We start from the raw sequence: 19,642 nt of genomic DNA on the forward strand, positions 1-19,642 counted from the left end.
ATAAAGGGAGATGCATTTTAAAGATCTTTTCTAATGAGGACCAAATATCCTGCCAAAATGTGTGCACATAAGGGCATTCATAAAACATGTGAACATAGGACCCACATTTATTTCCACACGACCAACAACATCCATTGGAGCCACATGGAGTCTTGAGAAGTTTGTTTGGCATTATAAAGGCTCTGTGCATGAAAGAAATAGATTTTGAGTAATGTTTGCTGCTGGAGATATATACTCTATTCTAGACCATAACTTGCGCCAGAAAAGGATGTCAAACTTAGTGCCACAGTCATTCTCCCATTGGGATTCAATAGGCCCTCTAAGATCAGAAGGTTTAGCAACACCAATCATTTTATAAAAGTGTGTGGCTTTACTATCAGAAGCTCTGGGTATAGTAAGTATTCTAACAGGATTTAGGTGTTAGCACGTTATTTGTAAAGTGATCAAGATTATCAAGGCAGGCATTAACTAATTTGTTATAGAAGTTGTATTCCGATAGTGGTATTTGGAAGTTATTTCTAAGATGCTGAAAGGATTTCCAAGTGTTTCCTGATAAAGTTGATAAATAAACCTGATTCCTTTACTTAGCCAGAGATTCTGATAAAGCGGCCTGCCTTTAAGGGAAATGTTATTATTGTGCCAGTGGAACGGTGAGAAAGCATTAGAGTGGGCATTGTCCTTGGGGAACAGGCATATTCTTAGTGCACAAGTAGAGGCTTTGATAGCACTGGTGTGTTGTGAGCATGTAGAATCAAATATATAAACCAAATCACAGATATTCATTGGGGATACTAATTCCTTTTCCAGAGAGGACTAGGCAGGGTTAATCTACATTAGCACCCAAGGAGAACCAAAAGCGTTTTTTTTAAAGTATAAAAGCCTCATGATAATGCCTTAAATCTGGAAATCTAACTCCAACTTCTTTACACGGAGCTCAAAGTTTACTCATAGCAATTCTTTTGCGTTTTCCCTTTCCCCAAAGAAAACCTACCAGGGTTGATTCGACAGATTTTAAAAAAAGTTAGAATATTGGGGACCAATACCATTTGTAAATAGTATAAAATTGATCAGCGAGAGCATCATTTTGATAGTTTCTAGCCACCCCCACCAAGACAGGTACAAAGGAGACCAAAGTGATGTTGATTGACTAAGTCTCTGTAGAAGGGCACCTGTGTTTAGTTTAATGGACCCACTAACTGAGGAGGAAAAGAGAAGTCCCAAATATTTGAATGATTTATCACACCGTTTAAAACCATAAGAGACAATTTCATGTTTGAGGCAAACAGAGTTTAAGGGGAGAATCTCAGATTTGTCTTTATTATATTTATATGCTGAAACCAGGGAAATGGCATCTAATACCGGGATGACCGTCATTCATCGGCTGTTTTTTTTTCCGCTACACTTTTTGCCGAAAATGTTTTGCCGAAAAAGATAATTGCATTTATTTGGGGGTGGGGGGCATATATACAGGGTAGGGTGGGGTGGTTAATTTGAACTCGCAGAGAAAACACGTCATGATTACCTGTCTGAGAGGGGGATAAATAGTATTGTTTCTCAGCTTTAGCAAAAAAGTTAAATATTGTATCTAGCTCTTTTTTTAATTCCTTTTTCTTTTTACTTACAGAAGCTATGGCATGTCCTCTATAGGCTGCCTTGAAAGCGTCTCAGTTATTCAGCGTTGACGTAACTTCATCCTTATTATTCTGGAAAAACTGCTGCATAAAGCTAGTAACTGTCTGCGTAAAGTATTTGTCTTGTAATAATATGTTGTTGAATCACCATCTGGTGGGGTGTTTTTTAATATCAAGGAAATCAAATGTGGTAATAACAGGGGCATGGTCGGATATAATGATATTAGCCATTTGGGAGTCGATGATTGTACCTGACATGGATTTAGCAGCGAAAATATAATCCAGATGTGAGAGAGTGTCATGAGGGAGGGAGTGAAAAGTATATTCAGCCTTCGAAGGGTGAGACACCCTCAAGGAATCTATTGGGCCTATTTCAGCTATACACCGAATGAATGAGTCATGGGATTTGGAGTGTTTAAAGATGCATTTAGACTTCCTGTCGAAGAATAGGTCAAGAACTTTGTTAAAATCACTACAAACAATAAGGTTGGTAAGATTGGACTGTAATATATTTTGGTACCCCAAAAACCTGGATATGGGGCAGTTGGTCCTTAAATGTTCATAATGGATATTACATCAGGTCCAATTCGCAATTTTACCCAAACCCATCTTCCTTCCTCATCTATTCCCTGATCTAGTAACTTATAGGGAAGATTTATGTTAATTAGTATAGCAACACCATTTTGTTTCTCCAAGGGCAGGACTAGGAATAACATCCTGAACCCAGAGTGACTTTAGTTTCACAGATTCCATTAAGGACAAGTGTGTCTATTGAATGCAGGCTACAGAAGGCTTACATTTGTAAAGCTGCACAATCATTTTGTATCGCTTGATAGAGAGGACCTGCTTCTTGTTCAATGTATGTGCAATATGACCTCAGGGTAAACAGTAGGAAAAATAACTTCAGAATATAGCACAAGGTCAAGCTCTACATGCACAGTACCTTTATGGTATGTTTATGATGGTTTCAATGTAGTACAACCACAAATGAATACTATCACTGAACAAATACCACCACCCCAGATATGCGATATCGGCAGTGATGTCATTGATGATGTCATTTGTGATGTCATCTTTGATGTCCTGGGTGTTATTGTTAGCAGTGCATGGCGGTGGCACAAGTTATGGTTGCATGGCTTACCATAACTTGCAATGTTCTTGTTTTTTTATTTTACTTGTAATCATAATGTCCCTTTAATAAGGTTTTTTCCCTGAATTTGATAGGTTTTTATTAGTGCAACTTAACCATAACGTCGCTTTAACAAAGTGTTTTCACTGAATATATATATGTATCTTATTTCAAATAGGCATATATTTCTTTATGCCTCACATTCTATATATGCAATTGTTGCATTGTTTAACTTTGACAGAAGATGCATTTAAATCTGTAAATGAAATAAGAAACGTAACTGAAAATAACCTACCCATTATTTAAATAGATGATTAAAATGCCAATGAAAGGTGCCCATTTGGTGTTAATTTGCAAACATATGCTATTTCCAATATTTCACCACCCCAATACTCCAAGGAAAGAGACAAGAGCACAAAGTCTCTTACCTTGGTGCAGAGCTTCCTTTTTTCTCTCGAATGCTCAGCCACTTGCGCAGAAGGGTACGTTGGCGACGCGGGGAGGCGCTGGGAGTGGAGCAGTTGGACCAGGGTGCGTCCTCATCGCTGGATGGGGTGATCTCAATGGAAGGGGGCTGTAGGTACCGGTGAGGTGATGCTGTGTGACCACGTGAATCCATCTCTGACTCGGATCTCTGATCCCTCTGGCCTCGGCGTATCTTAAATCGCTTTCTCCTTAGGGTTGGGGTGGAGGCACTGGACCAGCTGGCTGACTCTTCTTCAGCTGCTGGGAACTGTAGGGAGGGTGGTTGTAAGGTACCTGCCATTCCAAATATGTACAGAGTACTATTGGCTCCCAGAGAATTCCAGCCAATAACCAAACCTTGGTACACTGATATGTGAAAGCCGAGTTTCCTAACTGACCAGAAACGTCTTTAGACCTAACATATCAGACTCTTGTACAATAAATGCATGTAAGAAAAGTTTAATTTACATGAATCACCCCCCAGGATGATTGAAATGTTCAGGAAATGCTCATTTCTAGTTCCTGGTATTGCTCTTACGCTGTAGCAGGGCCACCCTAATATGGACTGCAGCATTTCATGAACTCGACTTCAACTAGATTGTTTGCAGAATTTGCTAGAATAATCTCTAGGATGAAAGTCCAACTTCTTATTGATGAGGGACAGTACTCGCCACTTCCATCGGCCCACAGTTCATTGAACTATCAATACAATGGCAAGGAAAACATTTCTTTCAAGTTCAGGAATGTATATGATTCCAAAGTAGTCTGTTACGGTTCCTCTTGGCTAAATCTGTGTCATAGCAAGTCATACCTTTGTGTCAATGCTCTGATCTACCAAGCAAATCCTTTATGTTTGTACCCAGTGGCCTCTTTAGTCAATTCATAAGCTATCTTGTGCCCACTGGTGTCCAAACAGCATATATTCAAGATCGAAGGTGGCTTGTAAGACTCCAGCTCCTAGTAAAGCATTTCAAAAGATGTCCAAAAATTGCAAGGCACTCCCTGCTGGGCACTAATCCTTGCCCGTTTTGACATCAATGTTTTCTACTGTTATGTACCTCTGGTTTGCGGTAGAGAGCTCCAAATGATAAGAGTGTTCAATTTATGTCGCAGAATATATAGAAAAACACTACCTTCAGCGTCCCCTAGCTATTAAGAATTCTTGAGCTCTGCGGGCCACTATGGTCCTTTCTTAAGGCACTAGAATATTCTCACATTGAGGTCTCCTTGGTGTGAAGGCAGAGATGGGCAAGAAGGAGCTTGATGAGGGTGTCTCGTCTTGCGCAAAGAGTTGATATGACTTTGGTAAGGCCAGAAATGGAGAACGTACAGCTGTAGTGAGGAGAGTGCCTTCTTAGCTGTGTTGCGTTCGTCCCAATTTTGTGGTATGTTGGCAACTGGAAAAGTAGTCCGTGAGGATCTGCAAAAAATGAAAAAATAAAGAGTGCAGGCTTTAGAAAATGATATTCTTCCAGTATTGCATTTCAGAGTTTGAATCAAGTTCTTACTGTAGAAAACATGGAGGGGAAAATAGCAGCAAATTAGACGGGCATCACATTCACCCACTTAGACTCATAATGTTGCACATTTCTTCATTATTAATCTGGAGATTGCGGCCTCCTACTAACAAATTCTGCACGCTTTTTTCAAGAAACTATACTAGTTTTGTAAAAGTAATTCTGAGTGAATTTTAAAATAATATACGTACCAAATTAAAATAAAATCTGAGCTATCCAGTCCAGAAGGGTGCAAAGTTGGGCAGTCTGAGCAGTTGTGTACATACGATTTAAGTACATTGAGAGACAAATCTGTCAAAATGCTGCCGGGTCAGATAGAGCAGAATTCCAACCGGGCTAGATACATGCAGTGTGGGGGAAGGAATTGGGCTGCCCTGCAGTAGGTAAAGTTAGATTTGACTAATTCTCACCCGGCATGAGGACAGCCTTTACTACTTGCATAGAAAGGTGGATCCAAAATGGCTGCCTACAATTTCTTTGTCAACAAGTGCCCTCAATATAGCAACCTTCACATTGCCCAAATGCATGTGCTCACACATATACTCTATATCACATCATCTTTCTTATCAATTTCAACAATCATTCCTTTATCCGCCACCAGCTTTCTGCACTCCTCTGCTGTTCTCAACTGTAACTCCACACGCTGTCTTATAGAGAGAAGCAGCAACTTTCTGAAAGGTTGACGGAGCTGCAAGCACAGCGGGTATGGCATCAGCCAAAGAAGCCTGGCACGTGACTGAATCCACCCGTGTCTACTAACCTCGCAAAGGCCCCGGCCTGTTTGCAAATGTGCAGATTTTAATGTAGATTAGGCAACCTTTCTGATCCCTCACATTTTGCTAACAACCCGGATCGCACACCGGCCATGTCATAAATCATATATTGTTCTTGTAAAGTGCTTCACGTCCGACTTCCCCCTCTGTGAAGATGTGCAGTAACAGGCGGTATTAATACCCAATCTCTGCCGCTTCTAGGCACTGCAGTATATGTTGTTACCCAATCGAATGGTACCAACTTCATCAAAGTCTGAATGATGAATGTCTGAGTCAGACAAGCCGCTGGATTCCAACCTCCCAAGTGCAGGCAGAGGATAGTGCATAACTGGCCAGCTATCGACCAGGACTGACGGGCACACAGAGTGACTCATGGTGATTCCATGGTAACATTTATGTGCGGCGAGAAATCATTTGCTTGCAATGAAAGCTGATGTCACTGACTCCACTGACATCTCCCCCTCTGGAGTCAGACAATATCGAAGAGTAGAACACGACTCTGTTTGCTCTGCAATCTAATAAAGCAGAAGACAAATAGAGCCTGAGATAAGGCTCCGTCAGGCTTATCAGGGAGTGCCTGCCATGGGGCTGGCAGCCGCCCAGGGCTACGCACAACAGCTGCACCCTGGGAATCAGAGGAAAGACCTGTGATGAAGGCAGAGGGGATCCAAGGGATTAAATCAGAAAATACTAGGGGTGTACTGAATAGTGAAATGACTATTCGGCTGATTACCGAATAGTTGGCCCAAGTATTTTCCGCTCCTTCCAGCTCCTAGCCCCCCTGCACTGGAAGTCCTTACCTCTCTCAGTCCTCTCTGTGCCTACCTTCTCCTCATTCCGCACTTCCCTTAAATCACTCCGTCTCCATTCCCCACCATGAAACCCCTGCCCCCTTCTTGCTCCCCCTCCTTCCTTTATCTTCTCCCCTTGATCATCTCCCTCCCTTCCCCATCACCCCACTCTCACCCCTTTTTCCCCTTCCGTTTCCCTCCTTCTCTCCCCTCACTCTCCATCTCAGTTCTACTATACTACTGGTCTGCTAGCAGGTCCCGCTAAGGACGCCTGGTTTTACCAGACGTCCTTAGCGGCACCCGCCAGCAGACCTTGTAATGGTGCGGTAGAGGGATAACGGGGCCGGCAGCTCTACCGGCGCCGTTATCCCTCTACCGCATTCCTCGTAATGAGGCCCAGTGTATACAAAAGAGAGATGTAACAGCCAAGCCATTACAGAGAGAAGTAATAACTAAACCAAGACAAAGCCTCAGTGACTGTGAGTGAATTATGTTTGACTACCAGAGGTGCAGAAAAAGGGATGTCAGGGGCAGACTAACCACAACTGCCCTAAACCAAGCTGGGATTGCTTTGCTTTGATTTATTTGAACACACCACACTCAATAATCCAGTCCACCACAAGCTCTGGGTTTGGTCTAAAAAAACATAATACATTTATACTGTATTTTGTGAGTATTGTGTTGTCCACTGATCCTCTGGACATGAACATGACACCACTTTAGTCTACTTGGCCTACTGGACCGTCCCATCTGCTTGTATCTAATGAATCGTGCAGCGGCTGTCATCTAACCTAACATGATCATGACCAAGAGGGATGCTGGACCTTCTTTCCTATCACCTTTGTTGTGTAGACCCTCTGCTACCCTCCACCTTTGACTTTGCTACTTTATTCTGCTCCACACTTTATTCTTTTGCATGTTGGTTCTCCTATTTCTTTTTCTTATAAAACACAGTGCCACTGTGCAACTCATCACTGTGCTGGAACCTTAAAGTTGGGGCTTGTCTGCTTGCCCTACTTGTTTCCCCATCTCACTTCCCCCATGCACTCTAACCTCGTGCCCAGCCCACGCCCTTTTCTTAGGGTACACTATCAAGAAACGACCTGGCTTCCTTGCTCCCACTGCCCTAATCTAAATGCCACAGTGTCCTTTTGACACTCCTCCTAACCCTCCCACTTCATCCTCCCATTATACCACCCTTACTTTCAAGCTCTGTAATGGCGACACACTGTGCAATAAGTCTCCTTTTCATCAACCATGTTGATTCCCACAACCGACAGATTGCAGTCATGGCAATACCTGAGAAATGAATGACTCCACGTGACAAAGCCAATGCTCACTTCCCTTCATATCTTCTATCACTTTCCCTCACCTGACAGGCAATGGGATAGCATCTGCCTCTTAATCAACAAGGCTAACCCATCTTCCCCCTTCCCTAGCTGACATGCACAGTCCCTTCTTGGAACACGCCACTATTCAAATCCTAGCCCAAAGCACACTCACTATCCCCCTTATTTGTAGACTATTGGCCCTTCTTCAATCGTTATCTCCTTCTGGGCTCACTCCCCAAAGAGGCTGCTCTGGCCATTACAGGTGACATTATTCTTCTATACTTTTACGTTTCCCCCAACTTCATCTTGAATATCTACTTCATGACTACTCCATGTCCTCCCATCATTACAAACACAGTCACACTGAGGAAAGCACTTTGGCATGATATTCCTTGGATCCCTCTTACCTCTTTTATCCTCTCCATTGAGCCCTCCTGCTCCAACCACTCCCTCTTCCATTTCAATGCCCACAATGAGTCCCCCTCCTTTAATTTCACTTATCTTTCTACATTTGAAACATAACTCTTAGCCTGACACTATCAGCTCCTCCATCTCAATTCTCTCACCAACACCAGTGTTCTGTATTGACCAACTTTTCCTTGACCTCCACTCATTCCTTAGCACCACTACCCAATGTGCAACCTCACACTCACTAGCCCACATGCTCAGCCATGGATCTCCCTGAAGACTCACCAACTCAAGATCAATGTACAGCTTTTATGGTAAAAATATATATCATCCACTGCCCTGTGCTCCTACAAAGCTGCCTTAGTGACTCACTCTCCTGGTCTGAACACATCCATTACATTTTTGATGACAATGCCAAAATTGCATTTTTCCTTCCCACTTTTCCCCCAGACCAATATGCCTGCATCTCGGACTGTCCCTCCGCCATCTTTAACGGGATGGCATTTGTTGCCTGATGCTGAATCTGTCTCCATACTCATAATGTTCCACCCTCCTCCCTATTCTTTTACTACAACTTTCTCACACCACCCAATAAAGCCTACAAACTAGGGCTCTATTTTTTTAGCAGCTGAAAGCTTCACCAATTTATCACAGCTGGTTCAATTGCTCCCGGGCAGAACCTTCTTCACACCTTCCAGCCATGCAAGTTACTCACTCCACCCTTGTTCTCCTTTGACAGGTTCTAGACTCCTTGTGGGCCTTTTTTCTTTACTCACCTGCCCACCTTCAACAACATTCTAAAGTGTACCATGGCTACCTTCAATAGACTTTCCCAACCCTACTCCACCTCTGCCTACTGCCTCTATGCTGGTTGTCTTACTATACAATACTGAGCCGGGTTAACATTCCTTCTACTATTCCTAAAGTCCATCCATTGTATAGCCCCACCCCTCTTACCTAGCTCACATTATTTCCTTACACTGGCGGGTCTTCTGCTCTGGTCTACTCCATTTACCCACACCCTGATCCCCCTCCACACTTCCTCCGTGACAGTATATAGGTTAAATCTTGTGATTTGCACCATGCACTAATATAGTCACTAAAGTGCCTGAATTCCAAATTTTGTGATACTGAGTTTTACATAGTGGTAATTCTTCATTCAAAATGCTTATTATTCTTTATCTCTTAAATTAGAATGTTCCTCACTCATTACTATGTCTTTGCCATCCCTCGTTAATGTCTCCACTATGATTACCCCTACCTTACCTGGCCAATAAGCCCTCAGTAACTGGGATTGCTGCGCTGTGATGTATCCTTTTGTACACTTTTTCTGATCGGAAGGTTCTCTCCTTGTACCTAAAAAGCACAAAGACAAATCAGGTCTCTTTACTCAGGGGTTTGTTTATGCCCCCTCTATGGCATGGTGTGTTTGTGTCCCCCTCTATGGAGGGGTTTGTTTGTGTCCCCTCTATGGCGAGGTGTGTTGGTTTGCCCCTCTATGGCGGGGGTTGTTTGTTTCCCCCTATATGGCGGGGTGTGTTTGTTTCCCCCTCTATGGTGCGGTGTGTTTTTTTCACCCACTATGGAAGGGTTTGTTTCCCCCCTCTATGGCGTGGTGTGTTTGTTTTCCCCTCTATGGCGGGGTGTGTTTGTGCTCTCCTATAATGACGGGGTTTGTTTGTTTCCCTCTCTATGGAAGGGTTTGTTTCCCCCCTCTATGGCAGGGTGTGTTTGTTTCCCCCCTCTATGGAGGGGTTTGTTTGTGTCCGCTTCTATGGCGGGGTGTGTTTGTTTGCCCCTCTATGGTGGGGTTTGTTTGTTTCCCCCTCTATGGTGGGTTTGTTTGTTTCCCCCTATATGGCGGGGTGTGTCTGCTTACCCCTCTATGGCAGGGTTTGTTTGTTTCCCCCCTCTATGGCAGTTTGTGTTCCTTTCCTCCTCTATGGAAGGGTTTGTCCCCTCCTCTATGGCATGGTGTGTTTGTTACCCCCTCTATGGCAGGGTATGTTTGTGTTCCCCTCTGGGGCAGGGTTTGCTTGTTTCCCCCTCTATGGCGGGGTATGTTTGTTTCCCCCCTCTATGGCGGGGTTTGTTTGCTTCCCCCTCTATGGCGGGGTTTGTTTGTTTCCCCCTCTATGGTGGGGTGTGTTTGTTTCCTCCTCTATGGCAGGGTTTGGTTGTGTCTCCCTCTATGGCAGTGTTTGTTTGTTTCCCCCTCTATGTCGGGGTGTGTTTGTTTCCCCCTCTATGGCGGGGTTTGCTTCTGTCCCCCTCTATGGCAGGGTTTATTTGTGTTCCCCTCTATGGCGGAGTGTGTTTGCTTTCTCCTCTATGGTAGGGTTTGTATGTTTCCCCCTCTATGGAAGGGTTTGCGTCCCCCCTCTATGGCGGGGTGTGTTTGTTTCCCTGTCTATGGCGGGGTGTGTTTGTTTCCCCCTCTATAGCGGGGTTTGTTTGTGTTCCCCTCTATGGCGGGTGTGTTTGTTTCCCCCTCTATGGCACGGTTTGTTTGTTTCCCCGTCTATGGTGGGGTTTGTTTGTTTCCCCCTCTATGGCGGGTGTGTTTGTTTCCTCTATGCTGCATTTTCTTAGTGTTCACTGCACAGATTCTTGGATGGAGAGAGGTTTAAGACGCTCTATTTTAAAGGAGCCGGTAATCCAAGCTACAGTGTTCATTAATGTTTAAACTAGGTTAACCTTCACAAACACCCGACATGAACAGGTGTTTCTGAATGATTGGGCTAGGTTTAGAGGTCACAGCCACGTCAGTTTGGATTACAAGCTGCGATGTTCACAGAGACGGGAACCTTCTCCAACTGCCGCTGGTTGGAGAAGGACAGCTCTTCTGCCAAACTCTGCTGAACATGCGGCGCACCTCAGCGGGAGAGCACGTCCACTTCTCCCGCGCAATGTGGACAGGGAGAATTACAGGGGCATATAAAGTATTGATTACTTACTGATGCTCTTTGTTACTCACAGTCATGGGACTCCTCGCCACAGTTTTGCAAGGCATCTGCCTCCCGACCGACTCTACCAACTACCCTCTTGAGCTATACGACAAAAAGACGAACTCCCAGGCTCTACTCTATCTCCTGAACATGTTTTGGCCTCATGTGTCTCGGTACACCCCAGGGCAATTCCTGTGTGTTCCAGGGCTTTAATTAGTTAGAGTGCAGTGGGAGGACAGGAAGGAGGACTGAGGTGAGGAAGCACTGGAGTAAAAACAGATGACAGTAAGTAATCAGTGAATTACCTACTCGTGGCTTCCTCTTCACAGTTCTTAATCACAGAGAATGTACCGCGCATTATCCCAGTAACACCACAGCTGCGGCCTAGCACTGCGCATCATTGCGGTTTATCACGGAACTCACCCTATCAAACACAGAGCAGTCTGTACAGAAGTCTGATGAGGCTGATCAGCCCAGCATCAGCTTAGAGGTTATGATAAAGGTACATATAGTGGCTCACATAATGGTGTTATTTATTTCCTGAACCGATGCACCCCTATAGTCTTGCCTGGAGGCCGCTATACATCTGGCTGACTGCCTCTAGATCAAGGCAGGCAAGGAGACCCCTGAAACTACCTATGCTGTACAGATTGCCTGCTTGATCTATTTGAGTATTTATTGACCGTAGACATAGCTTAGGTAAGCAACCAAGCACTTTACAAATCATTGGTGGAAGGAGGCGGTGAGGGAATCAGATGTACAAGTGATTGGGGAGCTAACATTGGGATAGGATAAGGGAAGGCAATTTGGAAGCAAGGCATATACAAGCAACCAGTGAAGAAAAAAGGGGGAGCAGATCACCCGGTTTCAAGTTGGGTGGGGAGTGGAGAGTTTGCGGACATAGGTGTTAGGGAAGAGCCATTCCTTGAAGAGGAGGGTCTTGAGCTCCTTCCTGAAATATATAAGTAGAAGGCGAGTCTGGTCTTGATGGAGAGGAGGTTCCAGAGTCTTGGGATGTAGACAGAGAGGGCATGTCTTCAGGTTCTTTCCTTCCCGCACCGGCAGCGTTCAAGTCTGCACATGTATTTATTTCTGGCAGATTGTAGGCTCCCGGAGATGCTGAGATACTGAGTGAGGGAGCTTGGGGACTTCAGGGCAACAGTCTCACAAAAGGCCTCTTGGAATACGGTCTCAGCTTTGACAAATTCTTGTTGGTTCGGAAGCTCTTGTTGCCGTGCTCGTCTTCCTTTTCTTGGTTTTTAAGATGTGCGCTCCTTGTACAGAAATGGTCTGTCCTGTCCTGTCACCACAATGTCTGCATTAAGAAAACAGGCAGAACTAAAGGGAAGGCCAAGGGGGTGAACCTTCTGGTGAAAAGCCAAAAGGCAAAGGCAGAAAAGCTCCAATGAGTGATGTTTTCAAAGGTGGCAAAAGCGCAAGGAGGCAACACAATAACTGGACAAGTAGAACTGGAACAGCAGGGAGAGTACATATAAGAATGATATCATAGGGGTCCAAGCAAAAGATAGAACAGACGAAAAGACCCCAGAAAGTCCAAAGAAGAACAGCAATGCAGCCATAAAGAGAGCTAAAGGCTGGACAAAAAAGCAACAGGGGGCGGCAGCAACGGGAAAACCAAGGAGAGTGCAGAGAAAAAGAAAAGGCAGAAAGATTACCAGCAGAGAACTGGCACTAGAGTCTGACCCAAGCATAGTGACAGGGTTGCAATGTGAGGATCTGTGAGTACTAGAAGAAGAAAAAGAAAACTCGGTAGCCATCTTCAGAAGGTTTAGACCATTACCCGAAGTTGCTGGCATAACGTAATGGCACACAGGAGTGTGCTTGTTTCCAAAGATGCCACAGCAACCACCATGTTTCATCCCTCACTTGGCAGTCCCCAAATTAACAAACAGCAACAGGGATCAGGGATACATTTGTTTTACTGCAAATAGACCATAAGGCTGAGTACACAATCTAGTAACTTGCTTGAATCCTCCTCCAATGAACCTGAAACCTCAAAGACTTGCAAAGCAACCTCCTGAAAAAAGAGAAGATGGATGGAAGGATCAGGTTGAAAGATTACCCTATCTGGGAAGGATCTGACATAAGGATCAAGGCAGGAGAAATAATGTAACTCACCAAGCTGTCTACCACATGCCATTTCCACCATGAATATCACCTTGGCAGACACCATATTTAAAAAAGGTCGCAGGTTGATGCAATTGAAAACCTGGAAATAATGTTGCTACTATGGTCTCAACCTGAGTCATCCCTCCTCAACGGATTCAGTAGACTTTTATGGTGGCCCATTGGGACCACAAGGTAGGTCCTGATTGCCCTAAGAGAAAACCACCCCTGAAGAAATGTTAGATGGGGAATCAACAAAGGGACATCCTCCTCACCCTGGCAACATCTAGAGAAATTATGCCAGGGAATTTGAAACACACATTTAGAGGGTAGTTGGCTTCCTGGCCTCCTGGATACATTGGTGCCTTATTAACATCAGAACCCCCTGAGGGCTAACCTCTCAGTTTCCAAGCAAGCAACCTTAGTTGGAAGAGGACTGGTAGTTCCAGAAGGGGAATTCTAAGGGGAAACAGCATGAAAAGGGTGGAACTGTTCTCCGCTCTCTCAGTTGGTATAATCGGGTGAGCCACAGTCTTGACCAATGAGAGAGAATCCTCAGAACACTCACCCTCTCCCTGTGAAGGTCAAGGCAATGATAGTGCATCCAATCCACAGGTACCTTGGAAGTGATGTTGGGAGACAAAGCATAGAAGAAGGACATATGTCTCTGATATAAATTTGTCTAGTGCAAGGTTCCGCAAGAGAAGGCACAGTTGCCGTAAAATGGCAGGTTGGAGAAAGTATGGGGACAAAGAATTTAAGGTCCTGCTCAGCCGGTCAGCTAGGACATTTTTCATCCCCAAATGATAGTTCACAGATACGGGCCGATACTGGTATCTGCCCAACACCCAATATCCTGTGTTAGATCTGGCCCCTCCCTGGTGATGTATCTATGCTCTCGTCACCTGGTTGTCTGTATTGATGAGGATATCCTTGTTGTGTAGATGGTGAGAAAACGCAGGAGATGGCTCTGGATTGCACCATGCTCCAACCACTTGGAATCGTGTCAGAATGACAATGGGGACCACTGCCCTTGGACTGACTGAGCATAGAGTGTTTCTTCTCAGCTCCTCAGTCTTGCATCAGTGGTCACCAAGCACAAAGAGGATCAGTAGAAATCCCCTTGGTTAGATTGCGAGGGGGGAGCCAGCATTGGAAAGAGGTCTAAAAGAAGAGGGAACGAAAAGTAGAGCCATGTAATCCTGGAGAGTTGGAGACGTGAGGAGGTGGTGAACAAGCAGCTTGTGGTGTAGATGGGACGATGGGAGTGCAGGCCTTCCTCTGCCCCTGTGCCCTGAACAATTCCCTGGCTGGGGTAGCGGCCTTAGAGAGGGGGGGGCTGATAGTCACAATTGAAGCTTGTACATCTGCCTCCGTGGAAAGAAGACTTGAGCTTCTAAATTGAGGAATGCATCTCTGATAGATGTCGGATCTTGGGTGGGGAAACATACGACATCTGTCCATATTCAAGAGAAAATTGTGCCACTGCAGGAAGGCAGGCATCTGAATTACCTTTGACTGTGACTGAAACTATTAAGCAGTTATCCAAAGATGGGAAACCTGAACCTCTTCCAGGTGTAACACAGCTCTGAGAGGAGCCAACTCCTCCATGGAAACCAGCACAAAGGGTAGGACAGTGAACTGGAAATGGAGGGCTCTTTTACAGAAGTGTAAAACCCTCTGGCATGCTGGCGTGATTGGCATTCGATAAGCATTCTTGAGATGTGTGAATGCTAGGAATACCCAATTGCCTACATTGCTAATATCCCCCGCAGGGATACCATGGAGAACGGACGGTAGATTGCAAACCTTTTTCAGATCTAATGCAGTTACGAAATCGCCCAATGTCTTCTTGGCCAGGAGTATAATTGAATGAGTCCCTTTCCCTCCCTCTGTGTGGGAAGCTACAATGAACACTATGTATCAGAGCTAGGTCTATTGATAAGTCTACAACCCCTGCTTTTCGGCATCCAATGAATTGAGATTTTGGATGAGCCTTCGATGTTGTGTAGTGTCAGAATATTCTATTGACTATCCCCTTAGAATCACTTTTAGAGCCCAAAGACCTGTGGAATTGTCTTGCCATTGCTATCCACAGAGAGTGATGTGACCTCCTACTGGTCCCTGGCTTGGGGTTGCATTTATGCCTTTTGGCCTCTTGTTGCTCAATGTACACCAGTGGGCTTGCGTGATTGATTGTGAGCATAATCCTGCAGACCTCTGCTGCCTTTTTTAATAGATTCTCCTTCTGAAGACCAAATAGATTTGCTCCCTCAAAAGGAAAATGTAGTAACAGGTTTTCGGAGCTCTGGGGGTTGTAGAATCTCATCCAAATCGTCCTCTCAGATCCCCGAGTGGAACCAACAGAGGCATTAGTCTTGCGCGACCAGTTAATAGTAATGCTCCCAAAAAAGGTGCACCTGTTGCTCCATGTTTGCTAGTTGTTGGGATTTTCTCCTTCTTTCATCTGGTCATAAATCAGCTTAACGTTTCTAAGCAGGATTTGGATTTGTGCTGTTTTAAATCCTTTCACTGCTGTCTAACCTTCTTCTCACTTGTGCCTGAGGAAGGGGTGTCTTCTAAAGGGATGGATTTTTGTGCTGTCAGCTTGCAAGCCAAAGAGTCCACCTTGACCCAGGGTCGGACCTGGGCATAAAATGGTCTCTTGCACCACTTTTTTATTTTTATTTACTTGATTCAACTGATTTACATTTTTTACAAACTAGGTCGTAGAAAAGAAAGAAAGATTCTTCTGTGCAACATAATCAAAATCTTCTTGTTAAAGCTTAGAGGATAGACCAAAATAGAGAAGAAAAATACAATCACAATGAAGAGAAGAGAAAGAAAAAGAAAAAAACAGAAAAACGAATGTTGGTTTCTTACTAGTTAATAGCATTGGGCCTCATTACACGGACGGCGGTGGACCAAGGTGCTCTTAGCACCTTGGTCCATGCCGGTAAAATACCGGCACCGCCTTGGAGGAAAGGGGAATTACCGCCCTATTCCAAGGTTGGTGGGGCGGTAATTCCCCCTTCCCCATTGCCCTTCCCCATTCCCATTTTTGCCCCATAGGGCATAATGGGAATGGGGAAGGTGCTAATTACGGCACCACAAATTGCGGTACCGTAATTAGCTCCCTGGTCCCTTTGCGGGTTGGTTTTTACCGCCTGCAAAAAGCAGGCATTAAAGTCTCCAAGCCGCAAAGGGACCTCGTAGTAAGGCGGTAAGGGTTAACGGTCACCGGTACCATTAACGGTGACCGTTAACCCTTACCGCCATCCGTGTAATGAGGCCTATTGTCTCAGTATTCTCTATGCATAGCTGTCCTAAATTTATCTCCTCGGTTTTAGTCGGGAATGTATTTTGAAAGATTGATTCCCCAGCTATCGCGTGCAGTTTTGTCACCAGACATTAAATAGTTCCACCAGGTCTCTTCATCAAGGAGTAGCGGACCGATGAAAAGATGTCCCAGATAAGTGGTTCTTGTTTCCCTTAAACCTGGGCATATCAGGAGGATATGCCTTAATGTTTCCACCTAATCTTGATTGTTGCAGTATCAGCATTTGTTTAGAATTGTCTTTCCTCTAATGGCGATTACTTCATTCGTTGACATTAGGTTGAGATGGGCTCTCAGATAAGTTGTTCTGTGGGAGCGACTAGGAAACTTCTTCATAGATTCAGGCAGTTGATTCAGTCTCTTTACGTTTACTGGCCAATCTGATGTCAGTTTGTAAGACCTTGCTATATCGTTGGTATTGGCCCAATCTAGTTCTTCCAATTTTTTAAAATTCTTGTTGGGTTTGATATAGGTCGTCCTTGGAACAACCAATCTTAGCAAGGGGTTCTGTATTACGTTTTGACCAAGCCTTCAGCGGGCTATCATTTCCGTTTTTAAATTCAGTGTTGATGATGTCAAATATCTCTGGTCTGCTTGGAAGAAGTAGCTTCCTGTATAACATCAAGGTCTTTCTGTTCCACCATTGCTTTTAATAAACACAATGATAGTTCTCGGCGAATAAAGGTTATAGGGGTTGAAGTTAGAAGCCCCAAAACATAGGGCCAAAAATATCCTTCCAATTTGGGCCATATCTTGTCGGGCATCAATAGCATTGCTTCGGCTCCGTACGTTAAGGAAGGAATAATTTTGGCCTTGTAAAAGTCCACTGCTGGATGCTGGAGAAGCGACCAAACTTTTTGTCCACTGCTCTTGCTTGTGTGGCTAATTTCTTGACCTTCTAGAAGAGTGTATAGATGAAAAAGTAGCCCACAGTTTGAAATGGCTATTCATTCCTTTTGTGACACTGTTTGAATAGTACCAAAGAGGGCGTTTTTACATAAAATCTGATATAAATTGTGCATTTAAAAGAATATTTATTCAGCAACACTGGTCAAAACTACTAACCGCATAGTGAATTAGCTCATCCAACTGGCTCACTCTGACCCAAAAACTGACCCACAATAGCATTTTGCATTTTTGGTTCGGCCACAGGCCTATTGCCCTATAGGCCAGTCTGATCCTGCCTTGACCAATAGCGCGAAGTTTGCCTCAAATCCTGTTAGTATGTAACATTTAACTATAAAGCAAGAAAGCACCGGATTGTCTACATTCTTCCTTTATGAGAGCTAATGGACAGCTTTTTGTATATAGAGGCCTTTTGAATAAGTTGTGGTATATCAATAGAGGCAGCTCATCCATAATGGGCAACGAGTCTGGACCGCCACCCACTCTGGATGTTCCAAGCTAGCCCGATGAAAACACTGCATATTCTTTCAGCTGCTTACAACAGCAGGCAGTGCAGGCCTGGGCTGGCGTTAACTGTCAAAAGGAAATGAGTCTTCCCTTTGAGATCGTGCTCAATGTGCTTCCTCTTCTAGGAACATTTGCAACCACAGGCTGGCTGCAGTGTCTGCATTGTGATATTCGTTAACTTGTCAGAGCTCTACTACCGACAATATGCAAGGTTGCCATAGACAGTGCTCCTAATCTTGTGAGAGCTGCCATTTTTGGTATAGGTGCTTTGAACACAATCTACTCTAATCTACCAGTGAGCAGTATATCATCCCACACCCTGTGTTACTGTACATGTTTCGCCTGCCCAGCATGGATACACAAGCCACACGTCTTGGACGAGGACTGACTTCCCTGCATCATCTACCACTCCATCCAAGGTGAAGAGACTGCTTTTGTGTAGGAGTATCCCAGACTGACCATCATTATCTAAACAGGTTATGATTTTAACAGTGAACTGAAAGCAACAGTCAGCTAGCGAACCAGCCACAAGAATCGACAGTAGAAGCCAATTACCTGAGTGGGTGCACAAACAACAAATCACCACTGAATTCTGCTAGGTACGTATAACTGGCTTATTGCTTGCAAGGTAAAGACCTAGCTGCATTGCCCCTGGCGTATTGCCTGCAAAGTATTGACCCAGCTGCAGTGCCCTTGGCCTATTGCCTGTAAGGTAAAGTCCTGGGTGCAGTGCAACTTCAGTTTATGCAAGTTGTCTTCACTTTCCCAGTGACTCATGCCATATTCCGGGTTTTCCTTTTTGATGTCAGATACTCCCAGCTTTTGCTCCTATATACAGCTCACCACACAATGCCATCAGTCCCCCCGCCCCCTCCACCTTGCAAATTGTTATAATTTGAACAAGTAAGTCCTCTCGACCCTGCTTTGCCATAAAATTCCCAGGTCCATGCATTGCCACCTGTGGCTTCCTAATCACAGTCCTACTTAAGTGAGGTGTCCTCTACCATGCAGACCCTACCTACTACCCTTTACAACTCTATGATAGAAGAGAGACTCAAGACCTACCTCTCAATCTCTCTCCTATCAACTCTATAGTTTGCTTCCCTTCCCTACCCCTTTCTGTGCCCAGACCAATCCTACTGTTCGTTTCTGCCACCACTGGACCTGCTAAGAACCTTTCCAGCTACAACAGAGAAGTATAAATTTATCTGTTGTGTTGATCAGCATACATTGATGTAGAGGTACTGTATTGCATTGTGTCATTTATGTAGCACCTTTTACAATTATTATAGTCTCAATGCACTATTAGTGGAAATATCCTCAGAGGACCAAAGTCCAGAGTGTTGGAGGTCATGGAGTGCGATTAGAATGCGTGTGTGCATTTGGCCAAATAAGGCTTATCCGGGCTGGCCAGGCTCCAGTAGAGAGCCACCCATGCGGTCAGGCATGTGGATGGGTGCTGAGGAGAGGAGTCAGGGGATGGTAAGAGTGGTAGAGACTTGCTATGTGTTCAGCATACCCCAATTTGTCATATGTCTGCGCTGCATTCTGATGTCAGATGTGATGTGGCATAGTCTGGTGTAAGTAGGCAGAGCATTATCTGAACAGCACGACTGCATTTTGTAATAGTCCTTGCTGTATTCTAATGTGTGTGGGGTGCCATGCCTGCTGCCAGTGTCTGCCGGATGATTGAGACCACGGATGTTCCAAGACATAAATGTAATCTTGTTGTCTATAGCGTCATGATTGCATTAGGTGAGGGCCCAGGCTGG

At 44.6% G+C, this 19,642-nt stretch overlaps 1 protein-coding gene across 8 annotated transcripts in view; it reads right to left on the reverse strand.

The window, feature by feature from the left end:
- Positions 1-19,642, reverse strand: part of GRAMD1A (GRAM domain containing 1A) — a 1,703,145-nt gene that overhangs the window by 917,677 nt on the left and 765,826 nt on the right. For all 8 annotated transcript variants that reach the window (XM_069604938.1, XM_069604939.1, XM_069604941.1 and 5 more), the window contains exon 2: positions 3,189-4,645. In XM_069604938.1, coding sequence (XP_069461039.1) covers positions 3,189-3,526 — 338 coding nt within the window. In that variant the 5' untranslated portion in view covers positions 3,527-4,645. The remainder of the gene's footprint in view (positions 1-3,188; positions 4,646-19,642) is intronic.

This window comes from Ambystoma mexicanum, chromosome 1p (assembly GCF_040938575.1).
Source record: "Ambystoma mexicanum isolate Mex_15411 chromosome 1p, UKY_AmexF1_1, whole genome shotgun sequence".
Lineage (NCBI taxonomy): Eukaryota > Metazoa > Chordata > Amphibia > Caudata > Ambystomatidae > Ambystoma > Ambystoma mexicanum.